The 27,013-nt window shown below is 51.6% G+C and overlaps 1 protein-coding gene across 2 annotated transcripts; it reads left to right on the top strand.

Annotated features, from left to right (window-relative positions):
* The first annotated feature begins 5,490 nt into the window (after window positions 1–5,490).
* Window positions 5,491–26,293, top strand: ARHGAP1 (Rho GTPase activating protein 1). 2 transcript variants are annotated; one of them, XM_036763373.1, is made up of 13 exons: window positions 5,491–5,832; window positions 12,481–12,647; window positions 12,840–12,935; window positions 18,879–18,966; window positions 21,469–21,600; window positions 21,909–21,995; window positions 22,109–22,207; window positions 22,298–22,405; window positions 22,498–22,574; window positions 22,965–23,042; window positions 23,752–23,880; window positions 24,120–24,223; window positions 24,413–26,293. In XM_036763373.1, the coding sequence occupies exons 2-13, from the start codon at window positions 12,509–12,511 to the stop codon at window positions 24,593–24,595; spliced, it is 1,320 nt and encodes a 439-aa protein (XP_036619268.1). In that variant the 5' UTR covers window positions 5,491–5,832; window positions 12,481–12,508; the 3' UTR covers window positions 24,596–26,293. The 2 variants fall into 2 exon arrangements, with proteins under 2 accessions (XP_036619268.1, XP_036619269.1); XM_036763374.1 differs by having other exon boundaries at window positions 5,662–5,832; window positions 12,469–12,647.
* Window positions 26,294–27,013: the final 720 nt, after the last annotated feature.

Below are 27,013 nucleotides of genomic sequence, written 5' to 3'. Positions count from 1 at the left end.
CCCAGGGTCACACAGCTAGGAAGCATCTGAGGCCACCTTTGAAATCAGGTCCTCCTGACTTCAGGCCTGGCCCTTATCCACTGCACCACCTAGCTGCCCATCTGGCCTATAGTGACTGCTTTTTCATTCGTTAATTCATTGTTATTGATTCAAATGTGGTATTCCCAAAGCAGAATGTAAACTCTAGAGGGCAAAGAATCTTTTGTTTTTGTCTTAGAAAGACCTGATTTCAATTCCTGCTTCAGACACTCAGTAGCTGTGTGAACCTGGGCAAGTCTGTGCTACTTTCCTCACCCACAAATAAGGATTATAAGAACACCTACCACCCAGGGGGTTATGAAGAGCAAATCAGATAACACATATAAATAAATTGCTTTGTAAGTCCCAGCTGGCTCACAGTAGGCACTTAACAAATGTTTGTTGATTGACAGTTTGCAAGTTCTCTTTTCTCCTGTTTTTTGAAAAATCTGAACACTTGCCCTTCTCCAGTCTGTGCTGGTCTCCTTGGGCTAGAAGGAATCTCTTCCCCACCGAGTCTTGCGCAGCATTTCTTTGGGACTCCTCTCATTCATGTTTATCCCATCCTGGACTAAACTGGAAGCTTTCAGAGAACTGGGACAAAGTCTCCTCTATCTGGCCGGTCCCTGGCTTCCCTCTGAGCAGGCGCTTGGTCAGTTTCCCCACTTCGTTTAGTCCACAATATTTACCGAGCACCTATTCCGTGCAGAACACCGTCCTGGGTGCTAGAAGAAATACCAGTCTAGAAATGGGACCCTCATGGAGTTCACCGGACATTGGCGTAAAATAAGACAGAGGCAGCCACAGGAAATGCTCCTGAGGGACAAGACCGTCAGAGGTACGGGCGCTTTGGGTCAAACAGCAACCAATCCATCGGAATTTACTCCTTTATTAGACACCTAAACCGTGCCGGGAATTAAGGGTGCAAAGGGCAAAATCAAACCTGCCCTCGAGACGCTTCCATCCCACCCCCTTACTCGTCGGGCGCCTGTTGCTGGGAGATGAATGGCTTGCCTAGGGACGATCAGAAGCAGGACTCAAACCCGGGTCTCCCTTGGCTTGTCTAGTCTGCGGTTTTGGGGGCACGTCCACAGGGAATCGAGGCCACAAGATTACCTGTGCGAAGGCGAAGCGCTCAGGCCTTAGGGCACTTTGCATATTCATGAAGGGGCGTGGCGGGGAGGTGCAACGGACAGTAGCCCCTCCCTCAGGAGACAAGCGAGGCGGGGCAAAGCGCCTTCTTTTCCCTCGGGCACCTCTAGTCCAGCCCTAGAAGAGGGGAGGGTGGCAGCCCGAGCTCATCCTGGCCCAGCACAGACCCCAGACACCTAAGGCCCCTCGGGGGTCCGGCTTGGGGGTGCCAACACCAAATGTCAGCTGGGGGCGGGGTGGGAACGGCAACTCGAGAAGACAAGTTAAAGGGCCCCTTGACAGGCAGGGGTCGGTGAAGTGACTTGCCCAGGGTCGCACGGCTGGGATTTGAACCCAGGTCTTCCCACGGCCCGAGGGAGGAGGGGATGGCTCGGGGGTGTTTGTTGCGCTGGGAGCGTCGGCGGCATTTTACAGAGGAGGACACTGAGGCCCACACCCCTCCTGCGGCGGCTGGGGCCTGGGCCGGGGTTCGAGCACGGCCGGCCGCTCCTCCAGGGACCCTCAGAGCAGGCCGGGCCCATGCACCAGACCCCGAGGCGCCCCCAGCGGGCGCCTGACGGGCCCAGGGCCAGGCCGCGGGGGAGGCCCCCACTCCCATCTCCGGCCCCGAGCTCACGCACACAGCCGCCCCCAAAGCCGCCGCCGCCACCCGGCCGTTGGGCCGAGCAGACCCACTTCCGCCGCAGGAAGTGGGCGGCCCCGCAAGGCTCCCCGCGGAAACTTGCGCCAGCTCCTCGGGTTCCGCCTGCGTGTGGCACGTGGCAGCACCTCCGCCTTTTACAGATAGGGAAAGTGAGGCGGGCAGCGGTTAAGTGACTTGTCTAGGGTCACACCGCTAGTAAGCGTCCGACGCTGGATCTGACAGGTTTCCCAGTGCTCTACCCACTGCACCACCCGGCCGACTGTCATTAGAATAGTGAGAAATCTCATCATGCTTCTAGGGAGAGGCAGCCGGCGCTGCCCTCAGGGACCTCAGGAATCATTACTCCAACTGTCTCTTAACAGCAGGGGAAACTGACGCCAAAAGAGACGGGGGTAGGCACGAGTGAAGAGGATCCTCTGGATCTGACACCCTATTAGATTGGAAGCTCCCTGAGGGCATGAACTGTCTTTAGGGTCCGTATGTATTCCCAGCGCTTTGCACAATTCCTGGAACACAGTAGGCGATTAATATATGCTTATTGACCTGCACAGTTGCTGGAACACTGTAGGCGATTAATACATGCTTATTGACTGACCGCCTATGACACAACCTGAACTGGTGAGCTTGGGGAAGATACAGTGCCCCAAGCAAGTATCAGACTAACGGGGAAGGACAAGTGGCAATCTCTGTTGAGGAAGGGAATGTTCTCACTGGGAGTTCCCTTAATAATGATGATGATGATAGTAGTAACAGTAACCAGCATTTACGAAGCACTTTAAGGTTGGCAAAGTGTTTTACAGACACTGTCTCATTTGATCCTTTCATTCCTTCAGTCAATAAACATTTATTATTGTTCAGTTCATGACCCTGTGGACCATACTGTGCATGAGGTTTTCTTGGCAAAGACACTGGAATGGTTTGCCATTTCCTTGTCCAGCTTATTTTACAGACAAGGAAACTGAGGCAAACAGGGTAAAGTGACTTGCCCAGGATCATGGAGGAGCTAAGTGTCTGAGGCCAGAGTTGAACTCAGGAAGATGAATCTTCATGACTCAAGACTCTAGGCCTGGCACTTTATCCACTGGGCTCCCTAGGTGCCCCTATTCCCAGGATAGCAGGTGCATAACAAATACATGCTTGTTGGTCGACCAACAAGCCTCTATTTCTTTTAATAATTTAATAATAATTTAATATTTTATTTTTTCCCCAAGTACATGTAAAAAACAAATGCTAACATTCGTTTGAAAAAATTTTTGACTTCCAAATTCTTTCCCCCTCCTGTCCCACGCCCCAGAAGGTAAGCAAATTTATAAATTTATAAATTATGTATGTGCAGTCATGTAAAACATATTTCCATGTTAGTCGTATTATGAAAGAAAGTAGACAAAAAACGCAAGAAAAATAAAGCAGAAAAAAGTATGCTTTGATCTGCATTCATACTCCATCAGTTCTTTCTCTTGAGAGGGAAAGCATTTTTCATCATAAGTCCTTCAGAATTGTCTTGGATCACTGTATTGCCAAGAATAACCAAATCATTCACAGTCGATCATCGTACAATATTGCTCTTACTGTATACAATGTCCCGGTTCTTCTCATTTCACTTTGCATCAGTTCATGTTAGTCTTTTCAGGTTTTTTCTGAGAGCATCCTACTCCTCATTTCTCATAGCACAATAATATTCCATCATAATCATACAACAACTTGTTAAGTTATTCCCTAATTGATGGACATTCCATCAATTTCCAATTTTGCCACCACTAAAAGAGCTGCTATAAATATTTTTGTACATATAGGTCCTTTTCCTTTTTTAAAAAATCTCTTTGGGATACAGACCTAGGAATGGTATTGCTTGGTCAGAGTATGCACAATTTTATAGGCCTTAGGGCATAGTTCCAAATTCCTTTACAGAATGTTTGAATCGATATACAACTTAACCCACGATACATTAGTGTCTCAATTTTCCCACAACCCCTCCAACATTTTTCATTTTCCTTTTCTGTCATAATTAGCCAATCTGGTAGGTATGGGGTGGTAGCTCAGAGTTGCTTGAAGTTGCATTTCTCTAATCAATAGTGATTTAGAGCATTTTTCCATATCACTACAGCTTTGATTATTTTGTCTGAAAACTGCCTGTTCATATCCTTTGACCTTTTGTCAATTGAGGAATCGCTTTTATTTCTATAAATTTGATTCGGTTCTCTACATATTTAAGAAATACGATCTTTATCAGAGACTTGCTGTAATTTTTTTTCACAGTTATAATTACTGTGCGTTTCTCTCCATCCTATTTTCCGTTTATCCTACTCTCTCTCTTTCACCCTGTCCATTCTCAAGTGTTCAGCTTCTGACTTTTACCTCCCCCAATCCGCCCTCCCTTCTATCAGCCCCACCTCCTCGATCATATCCCCTTCGCGTTCTACTTTCCCCTTGGTTTTAGCGATCACTGGACTTCCTAGGCAGGGCCAAAGTCCTGAGGAAGAACCCTGTGATAATCCCTAGGGAAGGCTGTACAGCCCACAGGACTCCCAGAGGAAGGCCAAGTGGTAGCCATCCCTTAAGCTGTGGGGATCACAGGGCCTCCTAGGGGTCAGACCCTAAGGAAGACCCAAGTGATGGCCCCCTAGGATGGCAGTAAGATCACAAGGCTCCCGAGACAGGGTCAGAAGTTCCATGTGATGTCCCCTTGAGAAGGCCATGCAGACCGCAGGGTTCCCCAAGGGAATCCAGAGTGGTAGCCTCTTAACACCGCAGTGGGGATCACAGGACACCCCAAGACAAGATCCAGGAATAAGCCCGGTGAGCTCCCGCTGCCTGTTGCTTCCTTTCACTTGACCTTAGGAAAATCCATGTGATTTGCCCATTCACACCCAAAAAAATCAGGACTGGAGTGGGCAGACGAAGGCATTTTATTAAGCTCCCAAGGAGAGCAGGTGTAGTGCTCATGGGAACACTCACGCTGATACAGCTGCAGGAGCAGGGGTAACCATTCCCTCTACTCCTGCTAGAGTCATGGTTAGTTTACAGTCTTTGTTTTTTACATAGTTTCCCTAGGTTATACAGTTTATATAAATAGGATAATAAGGATACAGAAGCAAAAGTGAAGCTAATTAGATTTTCCTTGTCCTAGTTTAGGATTAAACTATATTCTTTTACTTCCCCTACTTTCCCTCTTTAACATATGCAAATGATGCAAATCAGTAGGCCTGGATTCTTGACCAAGACCAGACCCTAGATAAGCTTGAACAGGTTCAAGTGGGTTTGGCCTCTCTAATTCCCCAGACTGCCTTCTCAAAAAGTATGCACATGCGTACAAGCCTCTGACCTCTCACCTGACCGACCTTGAGGCCTGGTCTCTGCTAAAGCTGGGGTGGGGGAGGGCGGGGAAGCACACCTTCAGTTCTGTGGAAACAAAACTCCTCCTCCCATTTCTTACACCCTTAATTTTATTTTTTTTAGATAATCATCCCATCACATTCAGCTCACACCCTATATACTCCTTCCAAGTGCCCTAATAATGAGAAAGTTCTTGGGAGTTACAAGTATCAATTTTCCACGTCGGAATGGAAACAGTTAAACTTATCGAATCCCTTAGGACTCCTGTTTCCTGGTTCACCTTTTCACGCAAGCGCACTGAGCGTAGGCCTCGGCGGGCCTGCCAGTGAGGGCCAACCCTATCTGTCCTCCTCCCTCCCTCAGGAAGGAACCGGAAGGTAATGGTAACGTTAACGGACCGCGGCGGACACGAGACGGAAGCGGCCGCGCAGGGCCCCGGGGCGGCCATGTTTGTTCGTGGCAGCGGGCCGGAAGTGGGTGCGAGGAGGGGCGGAAGTGGCGGGGCGGTGGCTCCGGTGTGGGTGTGGGTCTGTGAGTGTGCCTGCGAGGGGGGGCGGCGGTCCTCCCAGCCGAGCTCCCTCCCCCCCGAGCGTCGGCTCCGGAGCCGGATGTTGGCGGAGCTTTGACAGGAGGAGGCGGCGGCGGCAGAGGCAGCATCCGCAGCATCTGCAGAATCAGCAGCGACGGTGAGCGGAGCCGGGGCCGCGCGGGGGAGGGGAGGGAATCGGGACCCCGACCCTAAGCCGAGAGGTGGGCCCGGACCCGGCGGTTCCAGCCTCCTACGCGGCTGGAGAAACTGAAGCTCGGGGGCGTGGACGAATAGCCCCTCCCCCTCTCTGGGCCTCAGTTTCCTCTTCTGTACGAAGCGGTGGGGTGCCCGCGGGAGCTGGGGTCCGGAGGAGTCCTCAGCCTTGGGCTCTCGCAGTTAATCCCTCAGTGCCTCAGTTTCCTCATCTGTAAAATCCCTCCCTCCACTCCCCAGAAGGGGAGCCCCTTTCTGAGACTCAGTTTCCTCATGTGTAAAACGAGCGCGTTGGGGAAGGGGTATATAATAGCACCTCTCCGACAGAATGATTATCATAAACCTCCTTCAATCAATAAGCATTTATTAAGCTGCTCTCGGGCTTCAGCTTCCTCTAATGTAAAACGAGGAGTTGGGGGCGGGGTATATAGTAGCACCTCCCCGACAGAACGATTTTCTCAAACCTCAGTCAATCAATAAGCGTTATTAGGCTGCTCTGGGTCTCAGTTTCTCCTCTGTAAGTAAGACGACGATGTCGGATTGGCTGGCCTCTGAGGTTTCTTCCGGCTGTAGATCTGTGGTCCTACTGTGTGCGGGGCATGGTGCAGATGAGATGAACTATGTACAGTATTTTAGACCAGTCCCGTGTTATTTTTGTTATCTGATCCACAACTCCAGGGAGTTGGGCTTTGATGTTGATTCCAGCTCTCCAAGAGCGTTTGTTAAGTAGATTCGGGGAATACAAATGTGAAAAGTGACATAATCCCGGCCCTCGGGGGCTTTAAATCCTCTGGGAGGGCATGGCTTGGGCACAGCTGTAAATACAGTGATGCTTGTTGTCTTCCCCATCATAGCCCTTTGCACATAGTAGGTGCCACACACGCGTCCCAGTTTTGGCAAGTGTTTGCACCGATCCTCATTTGGCACTGGGACGGAATAGCATCTGAAGAGCAGAGTAGGCATTCTTTCATGTTTGTTTAATTTATAGTTTAATGAAATGACTTTCCCCCATGTCACTTGGCTACTAATTATCAGAGCTGAGAGTCAAATCCAGGTAACCAGGCTCCAAGTCTAGCATCTAGAGGTGGAAAGAACCTTAGGGGTGATGTATTCCAGCTCTCTCATCTTATAGATGAGAACCCCCCAAATGAAGTAGGCTCAAAGTGTGGGACTCCCAGCTTCTAAGCAGCAAAACCAGGATTCATACCTAGGTCCCCTGACTTCAAATCCAGTGCTGTTTATTAGAGAAGCTGGTCAAAAGTGGGGTGGGGTGAGGTGGTGTGGGGCGGGGTCTGGGGCAGGTGTTCATCTTTTGGGTTCAAAGGCTGTTGGAGAGGGCCTTGGTTGAGGGAGGTTGGTAGGGGCTGGACTAGGTCTCTGTGGGTGGGGGAACCTGTTACCCCAGTAGGATCCAGTCTTTGTCAGGTTTCCTTCTGGGTCTGTACCCCATATACCTATCTCCAGCCCTTCTCTTCCCTATTTTCTCCCTGGAGAAATAGGCCCTGCCAGGCCAGGGTTTTTGTAGATTGTCCCAGGTGGGTTTGCTGTCATAATCTTAGATGATAGATAAAGGAGACTTCCCTGGTATGGGGCATGTAATGTCAAAAGGAAGTTACCCAGGGGCACCAGTGTGGTTTAATTCTGACCCAGAGAGATGAGAGACATTGAAGTTCAAAGTAGCACCACCCTGTTTATCTTGTAGCAGTAAAGAGAGGTAACAATTTCAGTTATAGGTGGGAATGACCTGGTAGGGGACAGTCACTAGCTAAGCTCCCCGAAAGCCATAGGGCTGGCATAGCCTCCTTCCTTACCCTGTTCAGGGTCAGGGTAATCCACCTCATTTAAGCCTATGTCTGGGCCCTTGACTTGACTCATGGAGTTGAGCTGTTAAGCATTCCTTGGTGGGTAAAGGCTTAGATTAATGCCAGGTACCCCCATGCACACTTTGGAGTGGCACCACACAACAGTCCCAATATCTCTGACCTTTTCTTTTACTCCAGCGAGGTGCATTGGTGGTTTTTTCTCCAGAGGAAGAAGCTGAATCTTTTAGTGGAAAGGGAGTCAGGCAGGAAAGAACCCTTCCAAATCAGGGTCTGTGAAGCAGCTTAGGCTGGAAATTCCCTGGGCCAATAGGATGCAGCCTCTCCTCACCCTCTGTCCTGGGAGAGCTTGGGGACAGCTTTCTGTGATTGGGGTGAGTTTGCTGGCTATAGCTTCAGAGGCGCTCATAGGGATCATCCAGGAAGGGCGAATGCAGTCAGGAAGTGAAAGCTGTGGAGTTGCAGAAAGGTGGTGAAATTTCAAGTTCAGCCCTTTTTCAAATGTTGGCCTCCTTCTTCCCTTGTACATACTTGAGCTCCAAGCTGCTCTCTCCTTTAGTTTGGTGCTGGAGAGATTTTTTAGAGCTCATAGAGCTCTTGATTTCAAACATGGGAAAACTGAAGCCAGAGAGAGGCCCCAGGGTGGAGTCAGCAAAGCATGGGTCTCCTCCAGCAGCTGCCCTCTCCAGTGCTTCTTCCTCCTTGTGTCCCTGGGACACAACAGTGTGAGTGGTGGGATTCCTCCAAGGTAGGGCCTGCATGGCACGGAGTGGGCACGAGGAAAGCGGTGTGGTGTTGTGGTATGGAGTCCAAAGTCCCAGGTTTGAATCTTGGCTCGGCTCCGCTTACTAGGGGTGGGACCAGCAAGTCACTCTCTCCAGATGGAAAAAAAAGGCCAAGGTCCCCCACTGCATCCTGGGCCATCTTTAGTATCCTGATCCATATCTGACCACTGGGCCCAGATACTCTGGAGGAGAAAGTGAGTCTGGTGACTTGGCACAGCCCAGCCTCACTTAAATCCAATTCACATGCAAGTCATGACATCACCTTCCTGAAAAACAACAAGTGTCCCCCTGAGCCTCTGTCCCCTCTGGTTCCTAAGAATCCGAGTAGTCCAAAGAGCCAATAGACTGCCCTTTAGAGGCCTCTTAGTGAAGGCTGGACTGCTGACCCCTGAAGTTGCGGAGACTTGGGTCTGATTCCCAGCTCTGCCACTTCAGATACCTGGGACCTCAGGCAAGTCCCTTCCCTACTGAGCCTCAGTTTCCTCATCTCTAAAATGAGGACTTTGGCCCCAAAGACTTCGAAGGTCCTTCTAGCTGTACATCTCTGCTCTCTGGGCTATAGGGAAGATTCCTAAACAGGCGTGGTTTGGGCCCCTCCCAGCTTGGAGATCCTCTGATTCGGTATGAAATCAGGTGGGCTTGGGCCGAATGACTTCATGGCCCTCCTGACACTTTTTGATTCTGTGGCAGTATTTTGGAAAGTAGGGGAGTCACACTGTGGGGTGAGACATCCTGGATTTTCCAAGGGGTCCCAATTGCAAACATTGAGATTGGTGTCCTCATAAATCCCAGAAGCATCCTAGAGTGTCAAACAGTCATAGGGTCATACAGCTACAAGGGCTTTCATAGGCCTTCTAGTCCAACTCTGACATTTACAGGTGAGGAAACTGAGGCCCATGGAGGTTAAGTGACTGGCCCAAGATCACGCAGGTCTCACGAGGCTGAGCTAGGAATCATATGCAGTCATCTGGCTCAAAGCCTGCTTTCCCCAGAGACATCGTGATCTTTTCCCCCATGAAAGGTCTTGTCTCTCTAGCCCACCCTTGAAAACCTTGGGAGAGAGGCAGTCCCCAGTTTTTTGGGGGCAGTCCTTTCCAGTTTTGAGTCATTAGAATTTTGGGGAATTTTATCACCTATAAAGAAACTGAGATTCAGCCAAGGGATGACTTGCTGGTTACACCACTACTAAGTGGAACCAAGCCAAGCTTCAAGCCCAGGACTTCAGAGACCAAATGCAGGCTCTCTCCACTGTTTTCCTGGTGCCTGTGTCCCACCAGGCAGGGCCTGCTGGGAGTCGAACCCTGACTTGAGGGCTATGTTCTGTGTATTGACTTTCCCTGTAACATTTTAGCAAATAGTAACTGGATGAATCAAGTCAGTGAGCTTAGTAAAAAAGTCATACAAACTACACAAAAAGGAAAGATCCCATCGTCCCAAGATGTTCTGGGAGTGACGTATGTTAGATGGCCTATCAGGCAGGGCAGCATCTGGCCTTGAGGTAGCCCTGGAGCATGTGCCAGGTCGGCTAGTATTAATCTTCCTACTACAGGACAAGAAAGTAAAGCTGAATGACTGTCCTGATTTATGATTTGTAAAATATAGTCTCCTTTAAAAAAAAACAATTCATATTCACACAGTGACTTAAGGTTTGCCAAACACTTTCTTCATAGCCACCCTGGGAGGTCACTAGTTGTAAGGCAGTGATCTTTGGGTGGGGATTGGGAGTAGAAGAGGAGAGAATAGGTTACTAAGAAGGAAAATGATATTTTCCTTATAAGGACCATGCTTTTGGGGAAGAAAATTGTATTTCGCGTTGGTGGGAAAGGCTAGGGGTAGCAGCAGTGTTTTGGGGGCAAGCAGGAGCATTTCTTCTTTGGTTGAAGAGCTACCCGGATCTGACTTCTGAGCTCCCCAGGAAATTGATCTGGAGCTCAGAAGAGCTTTTAAACATTGAGTCAGTGTGGTTGCCTTGGTTACAGGGTGGTGGTTGCTAGGTGCAGGGAGGCAGCTTGCCATCCCAAGTCCTTAGCTGGGCCTGCCAGTGCGTAGCTGTCACATTACCTCATGGCCCAGAGGAGTTCTGGGTCTGAGCCCTGGCCTTGCAGGTTCTGCCCCACTCCTCCTCACTGCCACCCCATCAGAGACTTGTCAATGACTTCCTTATCTTTCCAAGCGATCTTCTGACCATATATGTCTTGTTTAAGCTCTTGGAATGTGTCTGGGCTCTGAGCAGGCTGCTCCTGGGACCTCTAGCGGGGAGCAGATTGATCTGGGATTTTGTGGGGACGTAGGGAGGCCCAAGAACCCACCTCCTAACCACATACAACCACGCCCTGTTTTCTATGACCGGAATCCAAGCCCCAGGGAGTCCAAAAGAATCCCAATTCTGGGCCCAGCTCTTCCCTAGCTCTCTAATCCTGGGAATATTTTTCCATCTTCCTCTCCCAAGTCCTAGGGCTACGAATGCTTCTTCTTTCTTTTTTCCCCACCTCCACTCCAGCCTGCTCATCCAACTGTGTCTAGTCCTGGAGGGGCAGAGCTGGGCTTGGGCAGCTCTGGGGACTTAGCTGCCCTGCCTCTAGCCCTGGCCCACTCCTGACATGGTTTCAATCACTGGATCCTATCTGGGGCCCTGCATTCTTTCTTCTGAACTTAGCAGGCTCCAAAATAATCTCCTGACCTCTCTTCTACGCCACCACTCCTTTTGACTTCCCTGTTTCTGGTGAGGACACCACCATCCTTGTAGGCTTTGAGCATCCGTCAGAATCTTTGACTCTTCCCTCTTGCTCCTTTTGTGAAGGCGGAATAGGTCCATCCACGTCTTTCGGGCCATGTGACCAGCCCCCTAGTTAGGTCCTAATCACCCTTCACCTGGACTGTTGCTGTGGCTGCCCAATTGGGCTTCCCTGTCTCAAGTCTTTCTGCCACATGGCTACCAAATTGGTGTTTCTAAAGCACAGCTTTGACCACCAGTCAGTCAAAAAACGTTTAGTATACTCTAATTGTGTCCATTGCCATGCTAGTTGACCAGGGTGCTGCCCTTTTTAAGTTCCATTGGCTCCCTGGCCTTTAGGAAAAAATGCAAACCATTCTGCTCTGAAAGCCTACTATGCTCCTGCTTCTCTTCCAAGTTTATCCTGTATTACTCCCTTTCCCACACCTTACTTCCTGCCCATGGCCCCTGGCTGTTCCTCACCTGGGTCCTGCTTATCTCCACCTCCTGGCTCAGTTCCAGGGCTCCCTCTTTTTCTAGGAGGCCTTTCCTTGTTTTCTCAGTGGTTAGCTCCCTCCTTTATCTGCTCCCAGACTACTTTGTATTTACTTGGCATGCATTTTGTCTTTGCCCCCAGCAGGCTAAAGGGGACTGGGTGCCCTTTTGTTTCTCTTTCCTATTACTATTAGCACAAGGCCTGAGACATAGCAAGCCTTTGAACTGCTTGTTCCTTGAGTGAATGACTGAGCCAGAGGCCAAGGTGGGCCTGGAGTCTCAGGGAGGGATGGAGGAGTAAGACCAGGCCAGCAGCAGCTCCCTGGCCTGAAGTGGCCGGTGCTGGCCCACCAATCAGTCTCTGCTTTTTAACATTCCCTTCCCTTAAGGGCCCAGGCCTGAAGTGAACCTCGCTCTCCTAGCTGGCTGCACAGTCTTTGTGGAAAGGGACCTCCCAACAGAGTCATCTGGGAAGGGACCATCTTACCCCTTTTGTAGCTGGAGACCACGATGATGAGGCTGTAGCCTGGGCAGCTGGGAGGTGGGCAGTGCAGAGCCTGGCACAGACCTTCCCCCACCCAGCTGGGAGATTCAAAGGGAGGCGCTGAGCTGTCCTGCATCCCAGCTGCTGTCTCTGGCCAGATCCCCAGTCTGTGGGAGGCAAGGAGACCCAGAACTTCAGGCAACTCGCAACACATCAGGGGACCAGAGATAAGCTTGCTGTGGAAGGGAGAGTCTGCATACTGACCTGCCCTGTGACCCCTCAGTGTCTCTTCCAGGCTCTGCAGGGCGAGACCAAGCAGCAGCATGGCCATGGATCCTCTCTCCGATCTGCAGGATGACTTAACCTTTGACAACACCAACCAGGCCCTGAACCAGCTGAAGCTGGCTTCCATTGACGATAAAAACTGGCCCTCTGATGAAATGCCTGACTTCCCTAAATCTGGTAGGTACTTGCAGACCCTGGGCCACAGGAGGAGTGGGAGAGTGGGGAAAGGGAGGGAGCCCAAGATGGGAAAGCAGAGGAGGAGACCCTGGGGCCCTAGGAGAAGTCCATGTTCAGGAGTAGGGGTGGCGCACAGAGATGCCTTTTCCCCAATTGTCTCCTAACCATGCAGTGTGTCTGCCTGCTTTTCAGATGATTCTAAGAGCAGTTCCCCGGATCCTGTCACACACCTGAAATGGGATGACCCTTACTATGACATAGCCCGACACCAGATCGTGGAAGTGGCAGGTGAGCATTACCCATGTCAGGCTGGGTCTGCAGGCATTGGCCAGCCCCTCAGTGGGATACAAGAAAAGGAGATCTTGTTCTCCAGAGGGGCAGCTTTTCGACCTTTTCATTCTGGAGAACATGATGGTAGTCCCCTCTCTGACTGGCTTGGAGGGTCCAAGAGGCCTACCTCCTATTCAGCCGTTGCTCACGAGGTTACAGATCTTGTAGCTGGAAGGAACCTTAAGGCTCACTTGGTCCAATGGGGTGGGGAACCTGCAGCCTCGAGGCCACAGGTGGCCTTCTAGGTCCACGGGTATGGCCTTTTGACTGAGTCCAAGTGTTATAGAACAAATCATTTTATTAAGGGGATTTGTTATGTGAAGTTTGGATTCAGTTAAAGGGCCACACTTGAGGATGTAGAGAGCCATAGAGAGCCACATGTGGCCTTGAGGGCACAGGTTCCCCACCCCTGGTCCAACCCCTTAATTTAACAGAAGAGGAAGGAGAAATCCAAAGGAGCTTGGTTATTGTCCAGGGCAGAGTCCGGATTGGGACCAGGCCTCCTGGTCCATGAGGGTCCTTCCCACTGAGCCATATTGCCAACTCTATGCCACCTGTCTAATTTCTGGGCAGTTTTAACAGCCTTGCTTGGTCCAGGTTCCAGGTGGGCTCATGGTCCAGAACCCCGAGACTCAGGTCTTCTCTTGACTGTTGTAGTGTCTGGTAAGATAATGATGAGGATCACTCCTTTGCCCCTTCTCTTGGGAGAACTTTGTCACATAGTCATTAACAGATACTTATCAAACACTGGTAATGTTTGCATGGCTCTGTGCTAAATGCTGGGGGAGTCACAAAGAGGGCCCCTTCCCTGGGGATGTCATTGCTCAAAGAAGAGAGAGAATATGGGAAGGAGAAATCCAGAGCCACCTGCCACTGACGGGAAAAGCTGGGGAGCTGTTTGGGAGGGAGGCTGTCACATCAATCAGGAGCAGCTTTTTGGGCAAGAGAGACTGTGCTAAGTCCAGCCCCTTGAGGAGGGAGTGATGCTGAATGAGTCTGGGCAGCATGATGAGCCTTGGGGGTCAGCAGGGCCCCTAAAGGAACAGAGCAGGGCCTCATTTCTCCCAGACTCATGTTTAAACCTGGAGAGGGAGACAGTGGAGCTCGGTCTCCAAGAGGGGTGGGAGGAAAGTTGAAGAGGTTGCCCCCGCCTCCGACTCCAGCACCTCTTCATTAAAATTCTGTGGATTCCTCTTGTGCCTTGGTCTGGGTTGCATATATCAGCTCAGGTATTCTCACTCCTGGGCTTCACAGTCTTGGTGGGAAGGACTGGAGTGCACCATCAATCTGGTCTCAGCCTGGAGATATGGCAGCCTTGTGGAGGTTCTGGAACCTGTCTGCATCCTCCAGACAGCTCCGTCAGATGGTCTGTGTTTGATGTAGTGAGAGAGAATCCTCCTTATGAGATCATCCTGTGGGATGCCATGGCCTCAAGCTGCTAGGCATAGCGGGGGCTGAAAGGGATCTTGTACCCAGGGCATGGTGGCTCTCTTCCCTGCCTCCACCCAAGGGATCGTGGAGAAGTAGAGCAGCAACATTTTTTTGTTTCCCTAGGGTGTGGTGAGCCTGAAGGGGGCCAGCCAGGTAGGTGGGGTCCCTGGGCTCTGCTCTGGCCTTTGGGGCTCCCAGCCGCTGGTGGTGTTGATTAGGAGGGGCTCTCTGGTGGGGGCTGCGTGGGGCTGGCGGCATTGCAGCCCCTCTCCTGGTGGCTGATGATGGCATTGGAAAGAGGTACAGACAATGACTTAATCCAGGAAGAGACGAAGACCAGAAACCAAAGGGAAATGGATCTCAGAGAAGAGAGGTCTCTGTTCCCCTTCTGTCCTCACCCCACCAGGAGTTGCAAGGTGTCTGTGCCAGGAAATCCAGAAGCTGAGACAGATCAGGGTTGGAACATCCTTAGGTGGCGCATCCCTGGAGTGTAGATATCACTGATATGATTAGTGCCATAAGAGCCAGAAGAACTTGGGGACCCCCTGGCCATTTGGAACAGAAGATTGAGTCTGTCCATAGTGGACTGAAGGATGGGCAGTGAGGAGGGTGTGAAGCCTTTATCTACACCTGCACCTTCCCTGAGCTGTGGAGGCCATACCAAAGCTTCTCCTCCAGCTCCCCATTGGGCCTTCCTCCTTGTCAGCTGCAGGGGTCCTGGGTGTGGCCATTCCCACCCAGCAGCCAGAGCCGGTTAGTTGCTGATTAACTTTCCAGTCTAGACCCTCCCAGGGAGAGTTGCTAATTGGTATCTGGGGATGCACCAGAGGCCTTGCTGGGCACATAACCCAAGTGGTTTCTGCAAACAGTGGCCATCCCCAGGGGAGTCCTTTCACCTGCTCCTCACCCCTCAAATTCAGAGCAGGGACGTTCTCCTTGGAAGCCAGCAGGTGTTGGCTGCCCGTGGGGGAATCTCCCGGGTCTGTTCTAGCATTGGCCTAATCTGCCAAAGAGTGGCCCAGGAAGGGGTCTCTTCTGGGGAGAGTGAGAAGACACTCTCATCCCCTGTCTCTTTTCACTGTGAAACCCAGTGCCTTCCTCTTTTCCAGACGATTCTGTAGCCCCCTACATCCCGGCTGTACATGTTAACCACCCTGCCCCTGGCTTAGGTTTGCCCCACATTGGCAGAGAAGCTTAGGGCTCTTATGCTTTGTTTTTCTGTTCGTCTTGGCTCCTTCTGGGTAGAGACACAGGGTAGCTGGGCTGGGGCACCTGCTGTTGGGTTAGAGCTCTTTTTTTCCCTCAAAAGTATATCCACATTCCAGCCTCTTCCTTCTGGGAGCTTAGAGTTGAAAGGGAGGTAAAGATGGACAGGCCCAATAGGTTCAGTGTTTCCCTGCCCATTTACATGAAGAATAGGATCTTTCACAGCCGGAACTGTCACCCTTGGGCTCCTGTGTCTCCAACTCTGTTTCATTATTCTACAGTGTATCCAGGGGCCTCTCTCAGACTGGTTGTGGTGCAGAGGTGGGAGGGGAAAGTCAAGGACAGCCTGGGGAGGAGTTCTTGTGGGGAGAGCCAGAGCCAGTGCAGGGGGAAGAAGGGACTCTTAGCTCAGTGGACAGGATCTTTTGATTCTGATTCAGGGAACTGCTAAAAGTGGTGGCAGTAGAAGAGAGCTCCCTTAGACTTGTTATTAGGAATTAAAGGAGTTAAATCAGGGGCACAAAGGCCTTTCTCACAAACACTTCTTCTCTGCCTCCTTCCCACTGCTTGTAAGACCCCAGGCCTGCTGAAAAAATCAACACAGTCACACCCTCTCCTAGGTGCAAGGGTCAGTTTAGGATTGTTATCACTCTCATTTGCACTCCTCAGCTTGGAAGAACAGAGGTCCTACCGAGCCTTGGAGTTACTGCTTGCTGCCCAGCCATGTAAAGGAAGGTTCAGGAAGAGGGTCCTGGCATGGGGAAGCAGGATGGGTGAGGAAGCTTGGGGCCACATCTTACGAGGTAGACGGAGCAGACATGGGCAGGCGAGGCAGTGTACAGTTGGTGTACAGTATGGAGTACAGGGGGGAGCCCCCTTCACCAACGCAGAACAGTAACTGGTGGGCCTCAGTGACTTGTCTCGACTCAGGTGGTCCTTATGTAAGAACAGAGGCTGAAACCCCATTTTGGCCCACTTGAAGTCTGTCTCTCTTTGCCTCCCTAGAGGGTTGAAAAAGGCAACAAAAGTCATCACACCATGAAAATACTCACAAATACATCCATCACTTGGGAAATGAGGCCCCACTCAAGGGCCTGTTAGAGCTTCACACTAGTCTGTCCCTGCCTTTGTCAGTCTTCACCATTCACTCTCTGGGTTTAAAAGAAAAATTTAAATATCAAAGGAGTAAGAGGGTCTTGGGAAAATTGGTGGCACCTGGAATAGTCTGCAACAGTGACTTCTGTGATTGGGTGCTAAAAAGGCGAACGGGAAAAGGAAGCCGTTGTATCACTCTGTCATGCCCCTCCCCCCACATGGGATTCCCTCTTTGTCCTAAGAATTTGTGTATATTTGCAAATGTAACCTAAATTTGATTAAATACAAAACCAAAGGGGTATGTTTATTTTCCATTTTCCAAGATAAAACCCCAATCAAACCTTTTCCCACTCTTTACTCTAAATGTTGGCCATTTTCCAGTACCAATCATCCTCAGATAAGGATGACTATGCTCATGAAGATGACACTAGTGTCTTTTGTCCTTGCCTAGGAGGTCTGCCTGTAGCAACTATTTGCATCTGGGTGAAAATATCTTCCTTTGAAGAGACCTTTGTTAAAATAATCTTTGGATACTGGACCCAGATTTGGCTCCTAAGTCCTTGATTTCCTTTCCTCCAGCTGGCATCAGAAGGCTGGGGCTGGTGGCTGCTTTGGGATGGGCATGAGGTAGACTGAGGTAGACAGGTATCCTCATTCTAGCTTGTCCTGAAGGAACACGAATGAGGGCAGCATGAGAAGGGCAGTGGACAGGTGTTTCTCCCTGGTGGAGAGCCACTACGGCTGTTGGCTGTGTGGCATGAGGACTCCATGGAGCCCTTTCTCACCATCGAAGGGCATCTGCCATCATATATCCTGAGAGGTTCCAAGGCCCCGCAGCAGGACCTCCCTTCAGGATGATTCCAGCTGTGACTGTGAGTGACTTTCAACATCAAAACATTGTCCTTCAAAGGAGCACCCTTCAGATGCCATCTGCTTTTCTTATGTGGAAGCCACTTTGACAACCAGTAGCATGTACATATTTTCTTGTAAAAAATACTTTTTTTTTGAGCACTTGCCCTATGCTGAGCACATCTTTATCCTTTGGGGTTGGATTCCTTCCTTCCTTCCCTCCTTCCCTCCTTCCTTCCTTCTCTCTCTTTCTCTCTCAGAAATGCCTCTGGCTCAGATATGGTACATGACCTGGAGACAGTGTGGTCCAGTGGGAACAGGCTCTGGAGTCAGAAGAAAGGTTCAGATCTGTCCTCTACTGCTTATTAGCTCTGTGACCTGGGGCAAGTTGCTTAATCATCTCTTTAGGCTTCAGTTTCTTCATCTGTGAAATGAACAGGTTAGACTAGATGGCCTCTGGGGTCTCCTGCAGCTCTAGATCTGTGAGCCATGCTTATAAAGGAGACATACATTTCCTTGCAAAACTTCTAAACTGATTCTGAGGGCAGTTCCCAAATAGGAGTCTAGACATGTTTTGAGCAGCAATAATATTTCAGGAATTTATGTATAGGCTCTCATGATGACTCCTTAGATAGACATAGCCCATAGTCCGGCAGGAACCATGATGTAGTGGAAAGAATATTGGGCTTGTTAGGCAACCTGGGCCGGATTCCTGTCTCTGCTTTTTTTTTCTTTGAGAATGGGTTTCGTCCCACCTAACCAGGAAGTGTAGTGGCCACTCCTGGGTCTGACCCCACTATTCCTCAGCTCAGAAGCTTTCACTTGTTCTGGTTTTTTCTGACCTGGCTTGGTTCACCCTTCCTTGGCCTAGCTAAGTCAGTCCTCCCCTCCTGGGGGCTTGCCATGTTGGGCCACACGTGTTGCCTTAGCCCTCCTGCCCCTTAGAACCTACCCTCAAGTCATCCTGCCTTTGCCTTTTCAGGAGCAGTGACCACAGTGTGGGCGACCATAGCTGCTTTCTCCGATCATTCTTAATGGCATGGCCCTGGGCAAGTCAGTTCTCCTTTCTGAGACTCAGTTTCCTTTTGTAACTTGGGGGTGATGATCTTCGCACTGCCTGCTGTGTAATCGAGGGTGTCATGTAAACGTGCACTATGATTGTTTGAATGGAATCATTCAATGTCGGTGACTTTCTTTTTTAAAATCCCCGTCCTTTGTGGCTGTGCTTTGTAGTCCCTGGGAGCTGCCTTCTTCACACCTCATTTTCAGTGCCTAGGCCCAGGGGACTGCTTTCTGACTCGTCTCTCTCTCCATCTCTAGGAGATGACAAATATGGGCGGAAGATCATTGTATTCAGTGCCTGTAGGATGCCTCCAAGCCACCAGCTGGACCATGTCAAACTCCTGGAGTGAGTAGGGGAGGGGCGGTGGGAGTGTCTCCCAGTTTTTTCCAGATCAACAAATTCCTTTCTGAGCTCCTTCTCTGGGAAAGGGTCCTGGAACAAAGAGGGAACAAGGGAAAGGGGATAAGCATTATTAAGCACCTACTACGTGCTGAGTGCTTTACAATTATCACCTCATTTTATCTTCACAACCCTGGGAGATAGGTGCTGTTTTTATCAGCATTTTACAGTTGAGGAAACTAAGGTAGGCCAAGGTTAAGTGATTTGCCTGGAGTCACAAACTAGTAAGTGTCCAAGGCTGGATTGGAACTCAGGTCTTCCTGACTCTACTATGCCACCTGGCTGTCCAGAGGTGGGCCAGTTGCTGGGAGAGCCAGAAATTACAGGATTGCTTGCTGGGATTAATTTTTCTTGTCCTGGAAAATAGCTGTTTAATTTTAAGAGACTCTGACTAGCACCTTCCACTTCTCTAGTGCTTCTGATGTGGTTGCTTTAATTTCATATTGGTACAGTTATGATGGCCCTATTTTATTTTCATAGTCTGAGTACATGCTCACAGCGTGTTGGCCCTGGTGGGATTGGGACAGAAGTCTCCTGGGGAGATGGCTAGAGGGCGTCTGGAGGGGCCATTTTCCCAATGACTGTCTGAACCTCCAGAAGCCCTGCCAGATCTCACCTCCGGGGCCAGAGGAGGAGCACAAGGGTTGGCTTTGGCACTTTTCTGTCTCCAGATGATCATCTCTGAGCTTGCACTGCTCTCTGGGGAAGCCCAAGGCCACCCTCAGGAAGTCTTCCTTCATGGAGGCAGGGATGAGGGACAGACAGCCACAAGGGTTCTAGCTTAGCGTTCGAGCCCAGGCTCTCTCCATTGGCTTCCAAAGACTCTGATTCTTAGAGAAGAAGAGTTAGCTGACTTAGTCTGCTGGCCTCCCTCTTGAGTACATCACAAAGGCGGAAGAAGTCAAGTAAAGGGATGGGAAAGGGAGGAGCATTCTGGCTCCCAGCCTCCTTGCCCTTTCAGAAGTCTTGCTTCCTGCTGTCACCTGGAGCTCTCTGGCCTAGCTCTGGGAGTCTTTGGTCTCCTGGGGTTCCTGGGAGAGTGGACTTGGGGCTGAGGCTGAGCTCAGGTTGCTCCCAAGCCTGGCAGTTCCCATCCTCCTCCCAGGCTCAGGGACTGTATTTACCATCACTATGCCCTTGGGCAAATCATCTTCCTAACTCCCTGCCCACCTGACATGTTCTGCCCTTCCACAGAGCAGGTGCAGAGCAGGGCAGGGCCTCGACAGACATTTGCATCACCTGAGGTGGGTCTGGGTAGGTGTGCCATGATCAGGCATTTAAAGGCGTGGCTGAATTCCACTGGCTTGGTGGGGACTGTGATCCCATGATGCCATTCAGCGTGCTGGCCTCAGGCTGTCCCTCTGCTGTGCTGTGGGGACAAGATAGGCCTTCCCCCTTTCCTTCGTGAGTTGGCTCCATGGTGGGAAAGGATAGGGCAGAAGACTCAAGGGTCATCGGAGGCTGGTAGAGACAGTTCAGCCTTAGGAGTCACTGGACCCCGGGTGCTGCTTATCAGCTCTGGCCTCACCCAAGCCCTTTGGCTCTGTGGCCTCAGGCTCTTCATCCATAAAAGAAGGGTGGTGGCCTCTGAGATTGGGTCCGTGCTCCTGGGACAGTAAACAGTGTTTCACACACGTGGGCACACACACACACACACACACACACACACACACACACACACTCGCGAGCACTCTCTCTCTCTCTCTCTCTCTCTCTCTCTCACTCACACTGGGCATTTTATAGCCCTTAGGCAGACATAAACAACATGCATGGCCAGGCACTCTCCTTTCCCTTTATGTTTGACTGTTGACTTTTTTTAAACCTCAGCTCTGCTCCTCTTTCCTCTTATTGAATCTTTCCTCACAACAAAGCAAAGCCCACTCCTCAGACAGTGATCACAGCTGGCGGTTTCTCCTTCTGTGGTCGCCCAGCTCTGTGAGAGCACGTCAGGTGGGCTTCAAGAGGCATCGTGGAAACCATGGCAATCAGGATTAATAACAACTAACATTCACATTGTACCTGCCATGTGCCGGGTTCTGTGCTAAGGGCTTTATTACCTGTTTGAGCCTCACAATTCTGGGAGTTTTATGACCCTCATTTTATAGGTTAGGAAGCTGAGGCAGACAAATGAAGTGACTTTTTCAAGTCACACCGCTAGTAAGTCTGAGGCTGAACTTGAACTCAAGTCTTCCTGACCCAGGGCTCTGTGCACTGAAGCACCCCTGGTGGGTATAGTGAAAAGAGCCCTGGGTTTAAAATCAGGAGCCAGGTTCCAATTCCCCCTGGACCCTTTTGAGCTCTCTGCCTTTGGACAGCTCTCTTCCTCTCTCTAGACCTTAGCCGCTTTCTCTATAAAATGAGGGGGTCAGACAGGGTGACTGGAAGGTCCTGGCTCTAACTCTGCAGGACTGGGGGGCCTGAGCCACAGGGGCGGGGGTGTCTCTGCAGGTACCTGAAGCATACCTTGGATCAGTTTGTGGAGAGTGACTACACCCTGTTGTACCTGCACCATGGCCTAACCAGTGAGAACAAGCCCTCCCTCAGCTGGCTCCGAGATGCTTACCGGGAGTTTGACCGCAAGTGAGTCGGTATGGGGGAGTTTGGGGATCCAGCTCAGCCTCTTGGGAGCTGCCCCCCTGCTCTCCTTTCTGCCCCGGGCAAGCAGACCAGTCAGATGCCTCTTCCAGGGCCCCCAGACGGCTCTCCTGTGCCCCCAAGTCTTCTCTTCTTAGAGAAGTTGCTTCAATTTGCTTATGGTGTTGCCCTTCTCTTGGGTGCTTTCCAGCTTGTTGCTGTCCCTCCTTAATGCTGAGGAAGCCCTGTGGCTGGGGAGCAGAGGCCACACTTGGGCCCTCTGAGTCAGCCTCTGCCTGGTCTTCCTTTCCCAGGTATAAAAAGAACATTAAAGCCTTGTACATCGTGCACCCCACCATGTTCATCAAGACGCTGCTGATCCTCTTTAAACCTCTCATTAGGTGAGGATGGGGGGAAGGGTCCTTGCCGAGGCAGGTCTGTGGGGAAGCTGAGCTGTTCGGGCAGATCTCAGGCTTCACACCCCCTGAGACACAGTCTTCTCCTGGGTTGGCAGCTTCAAGTTTGGGAGGAAGATTTTCTATGTGAACTACCTGAGTGAGCTGAGCGAGCACGTGAAGCTGGAGCAGTTGGGCATCCCTCGCCAAGTGCTCAAGTGAGATGCCCAGGCTGGGGAGGCAGGGGAGGGAGGGAGTGGGCATGGCCTACCGTGGCCCTGACCCTGACCCTGACCCCTCTTTCCCAGGTATGACGATTTCCTCAAATCCACCCAGAAAACCCCAGCCACAGCTCCCAAGCCCATGCCCCCTCGGCCCCCACTACCCAACCAGCAATTTGGGGTCTCGTTGCAGCAGTGAGTATCCATGCAGGGCTGTGGGTGTTGGAGGGCTGTGATGGAAGGGCACCTTGGCTCAGCTCACCCTGCCCCCCGCACCCCCTCTGCAGCCTCCAGGAGAAGAGCAATGAGCCTGAACACCTTCCCCTTGTCCTCAGAGAGACCATCGCCTACCTGCAAGCCCATGGTGAGTGGAGGGCCCTTCCCCAGCAAGACAGGTCCCTCAGGCTTTATCTGTCCTGTCTCTGCAGCATGGCTTCGTGGGAAGGACATTGGGCTCATGAGGCAGGAGGCCTGGGTGCAAGTCTTGGCTCTGATTTTTACTGTGTGGCTGGGGGCAGCTCACTCCAGCTTCTTTATCTGTGTAATGGGGAGAATCACACATGCGCTCTGTATCCCTAGAAGCCCTTGTGAGGAAAGCACTTTGTAAACCTTCCATGGGGCCGAGTCCCTTCCCTTCCGGCCTCGTTTTCTTTGGTATCTGGGGTGTCCCAAGGAGTCTCCAGGAGGCTGAGCTGTGCTGAAGGAAGCTGGCCTAGCGTCCTTGGGGACTCACTCTCCTCTTCTTGCTCTCCAGCTCTTACCACAGAGGGGATTTTCCGGAGATCAGCCAACACTCAGGTTGTGAGGGAGGTACAGCAGAAGTACAACATGGGTGAGTGTGGCCTGGGCCTCGTCCGTCCCTGCCTCCACGTGTGGAGGCTGAGAGAGCAGGTCCTGCTCACCAGGTGAGGGGGACAGGCAGGTGGCCAGGGCCCTTTCCTTTTGGTGGTCTGGTTAGTGATACTGGCCTTTCCCACCCAAACCCATGACCCTGGTGGGTCCCAGCCTAGAATATCCCTGTGCTGAGGAGGTGCCATGATCAGGGTCCCTTCTTGGATCCTGGTTTTCCTTTACTTGTAATGGACAGGGGTGACTGCTTAGAGAGATGGTCAGTTTGGCATCTAGAAAGACTGGTGCCCTTGGGGTCAGCCAAGACATTAATAGAGCTGCATTTATGAGTCTTTTGCAAATCTGGGGTTGCTATAGATCACCTACATTATTAGTATTTCCAGTTATGGGCTCCATCTGCAAACCTCTGGGGATGGACAACCCACGGTGTCCTGAGGTCCCCCCTTCCACTTGGAGGTGGCTTGAACTGGTAACGAGCTCTAAAAACCCCAGCTGACATCTTTGTCATCAGCGCTAGCCAGGGGGACGAAGCAGTGAGATCCCTCAGGGTCTGGGGGCTAGTGTGGCTCCCTGTACCTGGGCCTGAGGGTGATGAGAAGCCCCTCCCAAGAGGCCTTGTGCCTCATTCAGAAGGGTCAGGGTGGCCAGGCAGGGCCTGAGGCCAAGCTCATGCCCTCCTCCTGTCACCCTAGGGCTGCCAGTGAACTTTGAGCAGTATGACGATGTGCACCTCCCAGCGGTCATCCTGAAGACGTTCCTCCGGGAGCTGCCTGAGCCGTTGCTCACTTTTGACTTCTACCCCCACGTCGTGGGCTTCCTCAGTGAGTGCCTTACCTTGGCTTTCTCCCACCATTCATCCACTTCATTCCTTCTTCTGTGGCAGGCCAGAGCAGGGGAGAGGAAGGATGCAGAGGCTCCCTGGCACAGTGGCCCCCTCAGCTGGCCCTCCTCCTCTCTCAAATGCTCTCAGACTCCCTCTCCATCTTCCCATCCCATTGGTTGTGCCACTGGGATCGCTCAACCCTGACCTGTCCCTGTGCCCTGGCCCTGTCTATTGCAGATATTGAAGAGGACCAGAGAGTGGCAGTGACCCTCCAAGTCCTGCAGACCCTGCCCGAGGAAAACTACAAGGTGCTGCATTTCCTGACAGCCTTCCTGGCCCAGGTCAGTGGCTTGCCTTCGCCCTCCGTGTAGGGCTTCCCAGAGAGTTATGGAGGAGTACTGGGCGTGTTTTCTTGGGAGTTGATGGGCTGCTGGGCAGCTGCTGCTTGTCCCAACCAAGAGTGAGCTGTGGTGTAAAGGGATGGTTGTCGTTTTCCTGCTGCAGCCTCTCTTCTCCTGACTCCTTCCCAGATCTCCTTCCATAGCGACCAAAACAAGATGAACAACACCAACCTGGCTGTGGTCTTCGGGCCCAACTTGCTGTGGGCTAAGGATGCTGCGATCACCCTCAAAGCCATCAATCCCATCAACACCTTCACCAAGTTCCTGCTGGATCACCAAGCAGAGCTGTTCCCCAACTCCGAGGGACCCTGAGTGCCCCTCATCTCCATCCCACCCCCTCCTCTCCCTCTTCTCTGGCAGCCACTGTCCGCTCCCTTGGCCTTGTCCCACTGGATTCCTCATGCAGGAATAAGCCTCGGAGTCCTGGGAGGTGACAGTGCTCAGGAAGGAGAACCCTCCTCCATGATGGGGCCAGAGTTCCCAGCCCTTCTGTTGTGTGCCCACAGCCTAGCCCAGGCCCCCACCCCACTCGGGCTCCAGAGGCCTCTCTCTTCAACATTCCTTCTCTCAGCAGCCTTAGACTCCTACACTGCCTCTCAGATGCCAGGATGTTGGAGGTTTCCCTGATGCCGAAATCCTGCTTTTAAAAGATGGGAGAAGGGGCATCCCTGACGGGCTGCTTCCCCCTGCTCCCCCTGTTGCCTTGGTACCTGTAGATGACTGCCCTGGGGCTGGGGCTCTGGGCCACTTGTTGCCTCCACAGTTTGTGCTTAGTGTGACCAGCAGAGTGCTCCTGTTCCCAGAAAATGTTCTAAGCCAGACCAAGACCATGCCCTGCTCTGGGGGCTCTGCCCTGGGCATTCTTGGTGTGGACACCAGTGTCAGTGACACTGGCCCTGCTAGGTAGCACCTGGCTCCACACCCTTTCTCACCTCCCAGACTCCTGTTGTCCGCTGGCTGGTCAGAGGACACAGGATTTATGGGGTTGGAGGAAGGGAAGCCTCTTCATGGTCCTGGCTTCCCCCACTCCAGAGTCACAGAGCATCTCCCTGAGGTTTGGTCAGTGACAGGTTTGGCCACATTCCTTAGGTGCCTCTAGCCACTCCTTCCCAGCCTTAGACAAGATTCCTGAACCTCAGGCCTTGTGCATACTCTGTTGTGTCAAACCCAGGGTGTGAGTTGCCTTGGGCCTTAACTTTTTTTTTTTTTGCCAAGTTATCCCCTTGGGGCCAGGGTGCCAGGGCCAGAGCCCTCTGCTGCTCTTGTGTTCTAGGTGCTTATGGAGGGTTGGATTTGGAGGGGTGTCTTGTAGCTGTTATTCGAGGGTGGAAGAGGCTTTGATTGGCCTGTCCCCAGGCCCCTTCGGGCCACGGGGTTCCTCTTAGTATGTCCCTGTCAGATGAGTCCATGAAGACTCTGTGCAGCCCTACAGACCCTGGCAGCCTAGAACCACCCACCGGCTGTTGTTGAGAACCTTCTATGCTGCCATTTCAGGACACATCCCGCCGTTTTGTGTCCAGAGCCTATCTGCCCCTTTCCTAGTTTTTCCCCACCCCCCCTCAGCCCTGGGGGAGCTCCCACTCATTGTACTTCCGTCCCCACATCCCTGGGCAAGAGCAGATGTGCTTGGAGCCCAGCATCCTCGTGGCCTTTGCTGACCTCTTCTTCTCTTTCCTGACCTGATCAAGCCAGCCCTTCCTGCCCACTGGAGTGAGGCTGCGCACTGACTGTACTGGGCTCCTTCCTCTTGAGGTTACAGGTACAATGTAAGAAGCTGTCACCTGTCCCCATTTGCCCCTCCCCGCTTGCTGTGCTCATTTGTGTACTGCATTTGCCTATGGCCCCTCCCCCAGCTCCCTTCCTTGTATGGAGAGGCTTTTTGGTGTCTGCCTCTGGGGGAGGGCTCAACTGTGAGATGAGTTCACATTCACACCTATTGACTTCCTCTGCACCAATTGTGTATTTCACCATTTGCACTTTTTGTATTTCAATAAAAATGGAGATTGAAAACTCTCTGGACTGGCATTCAGGGAAGGGGAGGTGAGGGGGGCACATGAGAGCTGATGGGATGGTTGGGGTGGGAAGGGGCAGAATCCAGGCCACCAGCTACACCCTCACCTTGTGCTCCCTTGCCTTGGTTTAATCCACATGTGGGTGGGAGCCTTAAGAGTGAGTTAATCCAGCCCCATCTCTTTTATTTTTGCTGATTATACATGAAAACAATTTTCAACATTCATTTTGTATAAGATTTTGGGATCCAATTTTTTTCTCCCTGCCTTCTACCCCCTCCCCTGTCCCCAAGATGGCAGGCAGTCTGACATAGGTTACACATATGCAATCACGTAAAACCTATTTCCACGAGTCATGTTATCGCCCTCCTCTTTTCAATGACATTGCAAAGGGTGGCACCGAGGGAGAAAAGAACTCGAAAGGTTATGATGTCTGTGCTCTTCAAGCTAAGGCTGAGAGCACCTTAGGATAAAGCATTTAGAACTGGAAAGGCCCTCTCGGATAAGGAAACTGGCGTCCAAGAGGATAAAACAAGGGGTAAAGCGGTAGCCCCCTTTTTACAGTGAAGGGAAAGGGCAATGACTTGGCTGAGGTCACACGGTGGGTCACAGGCTAGTGCTAACTCCCTCTCACCTCGGCAAAATCTGGTGGGGTTGGTCCATCGAGGGCAAGGGGGGCACGAGGAACGTACTTCTTACCACGATAATTAGCCATTTCATT

Source organism: Trichosurus vulpecula, chromosome 6, assembly GCF_011100635.1.
Source record: "Trichosurus vulpecula isolate mTriVul1 chromosome 6, mTriVul1.pri, whole genome shotgun sequence".
NCBI lineage: Eukaryota > Metazoa > Chordata > Mammalia > Diprotodontia > Phalangeridae > Trichosurus > Trichosurus vulpecula.
Note: the sequence above shows the minus strand (reverse complement) of the source record. Positions and strands in the feature narration are given on the sequence as shown.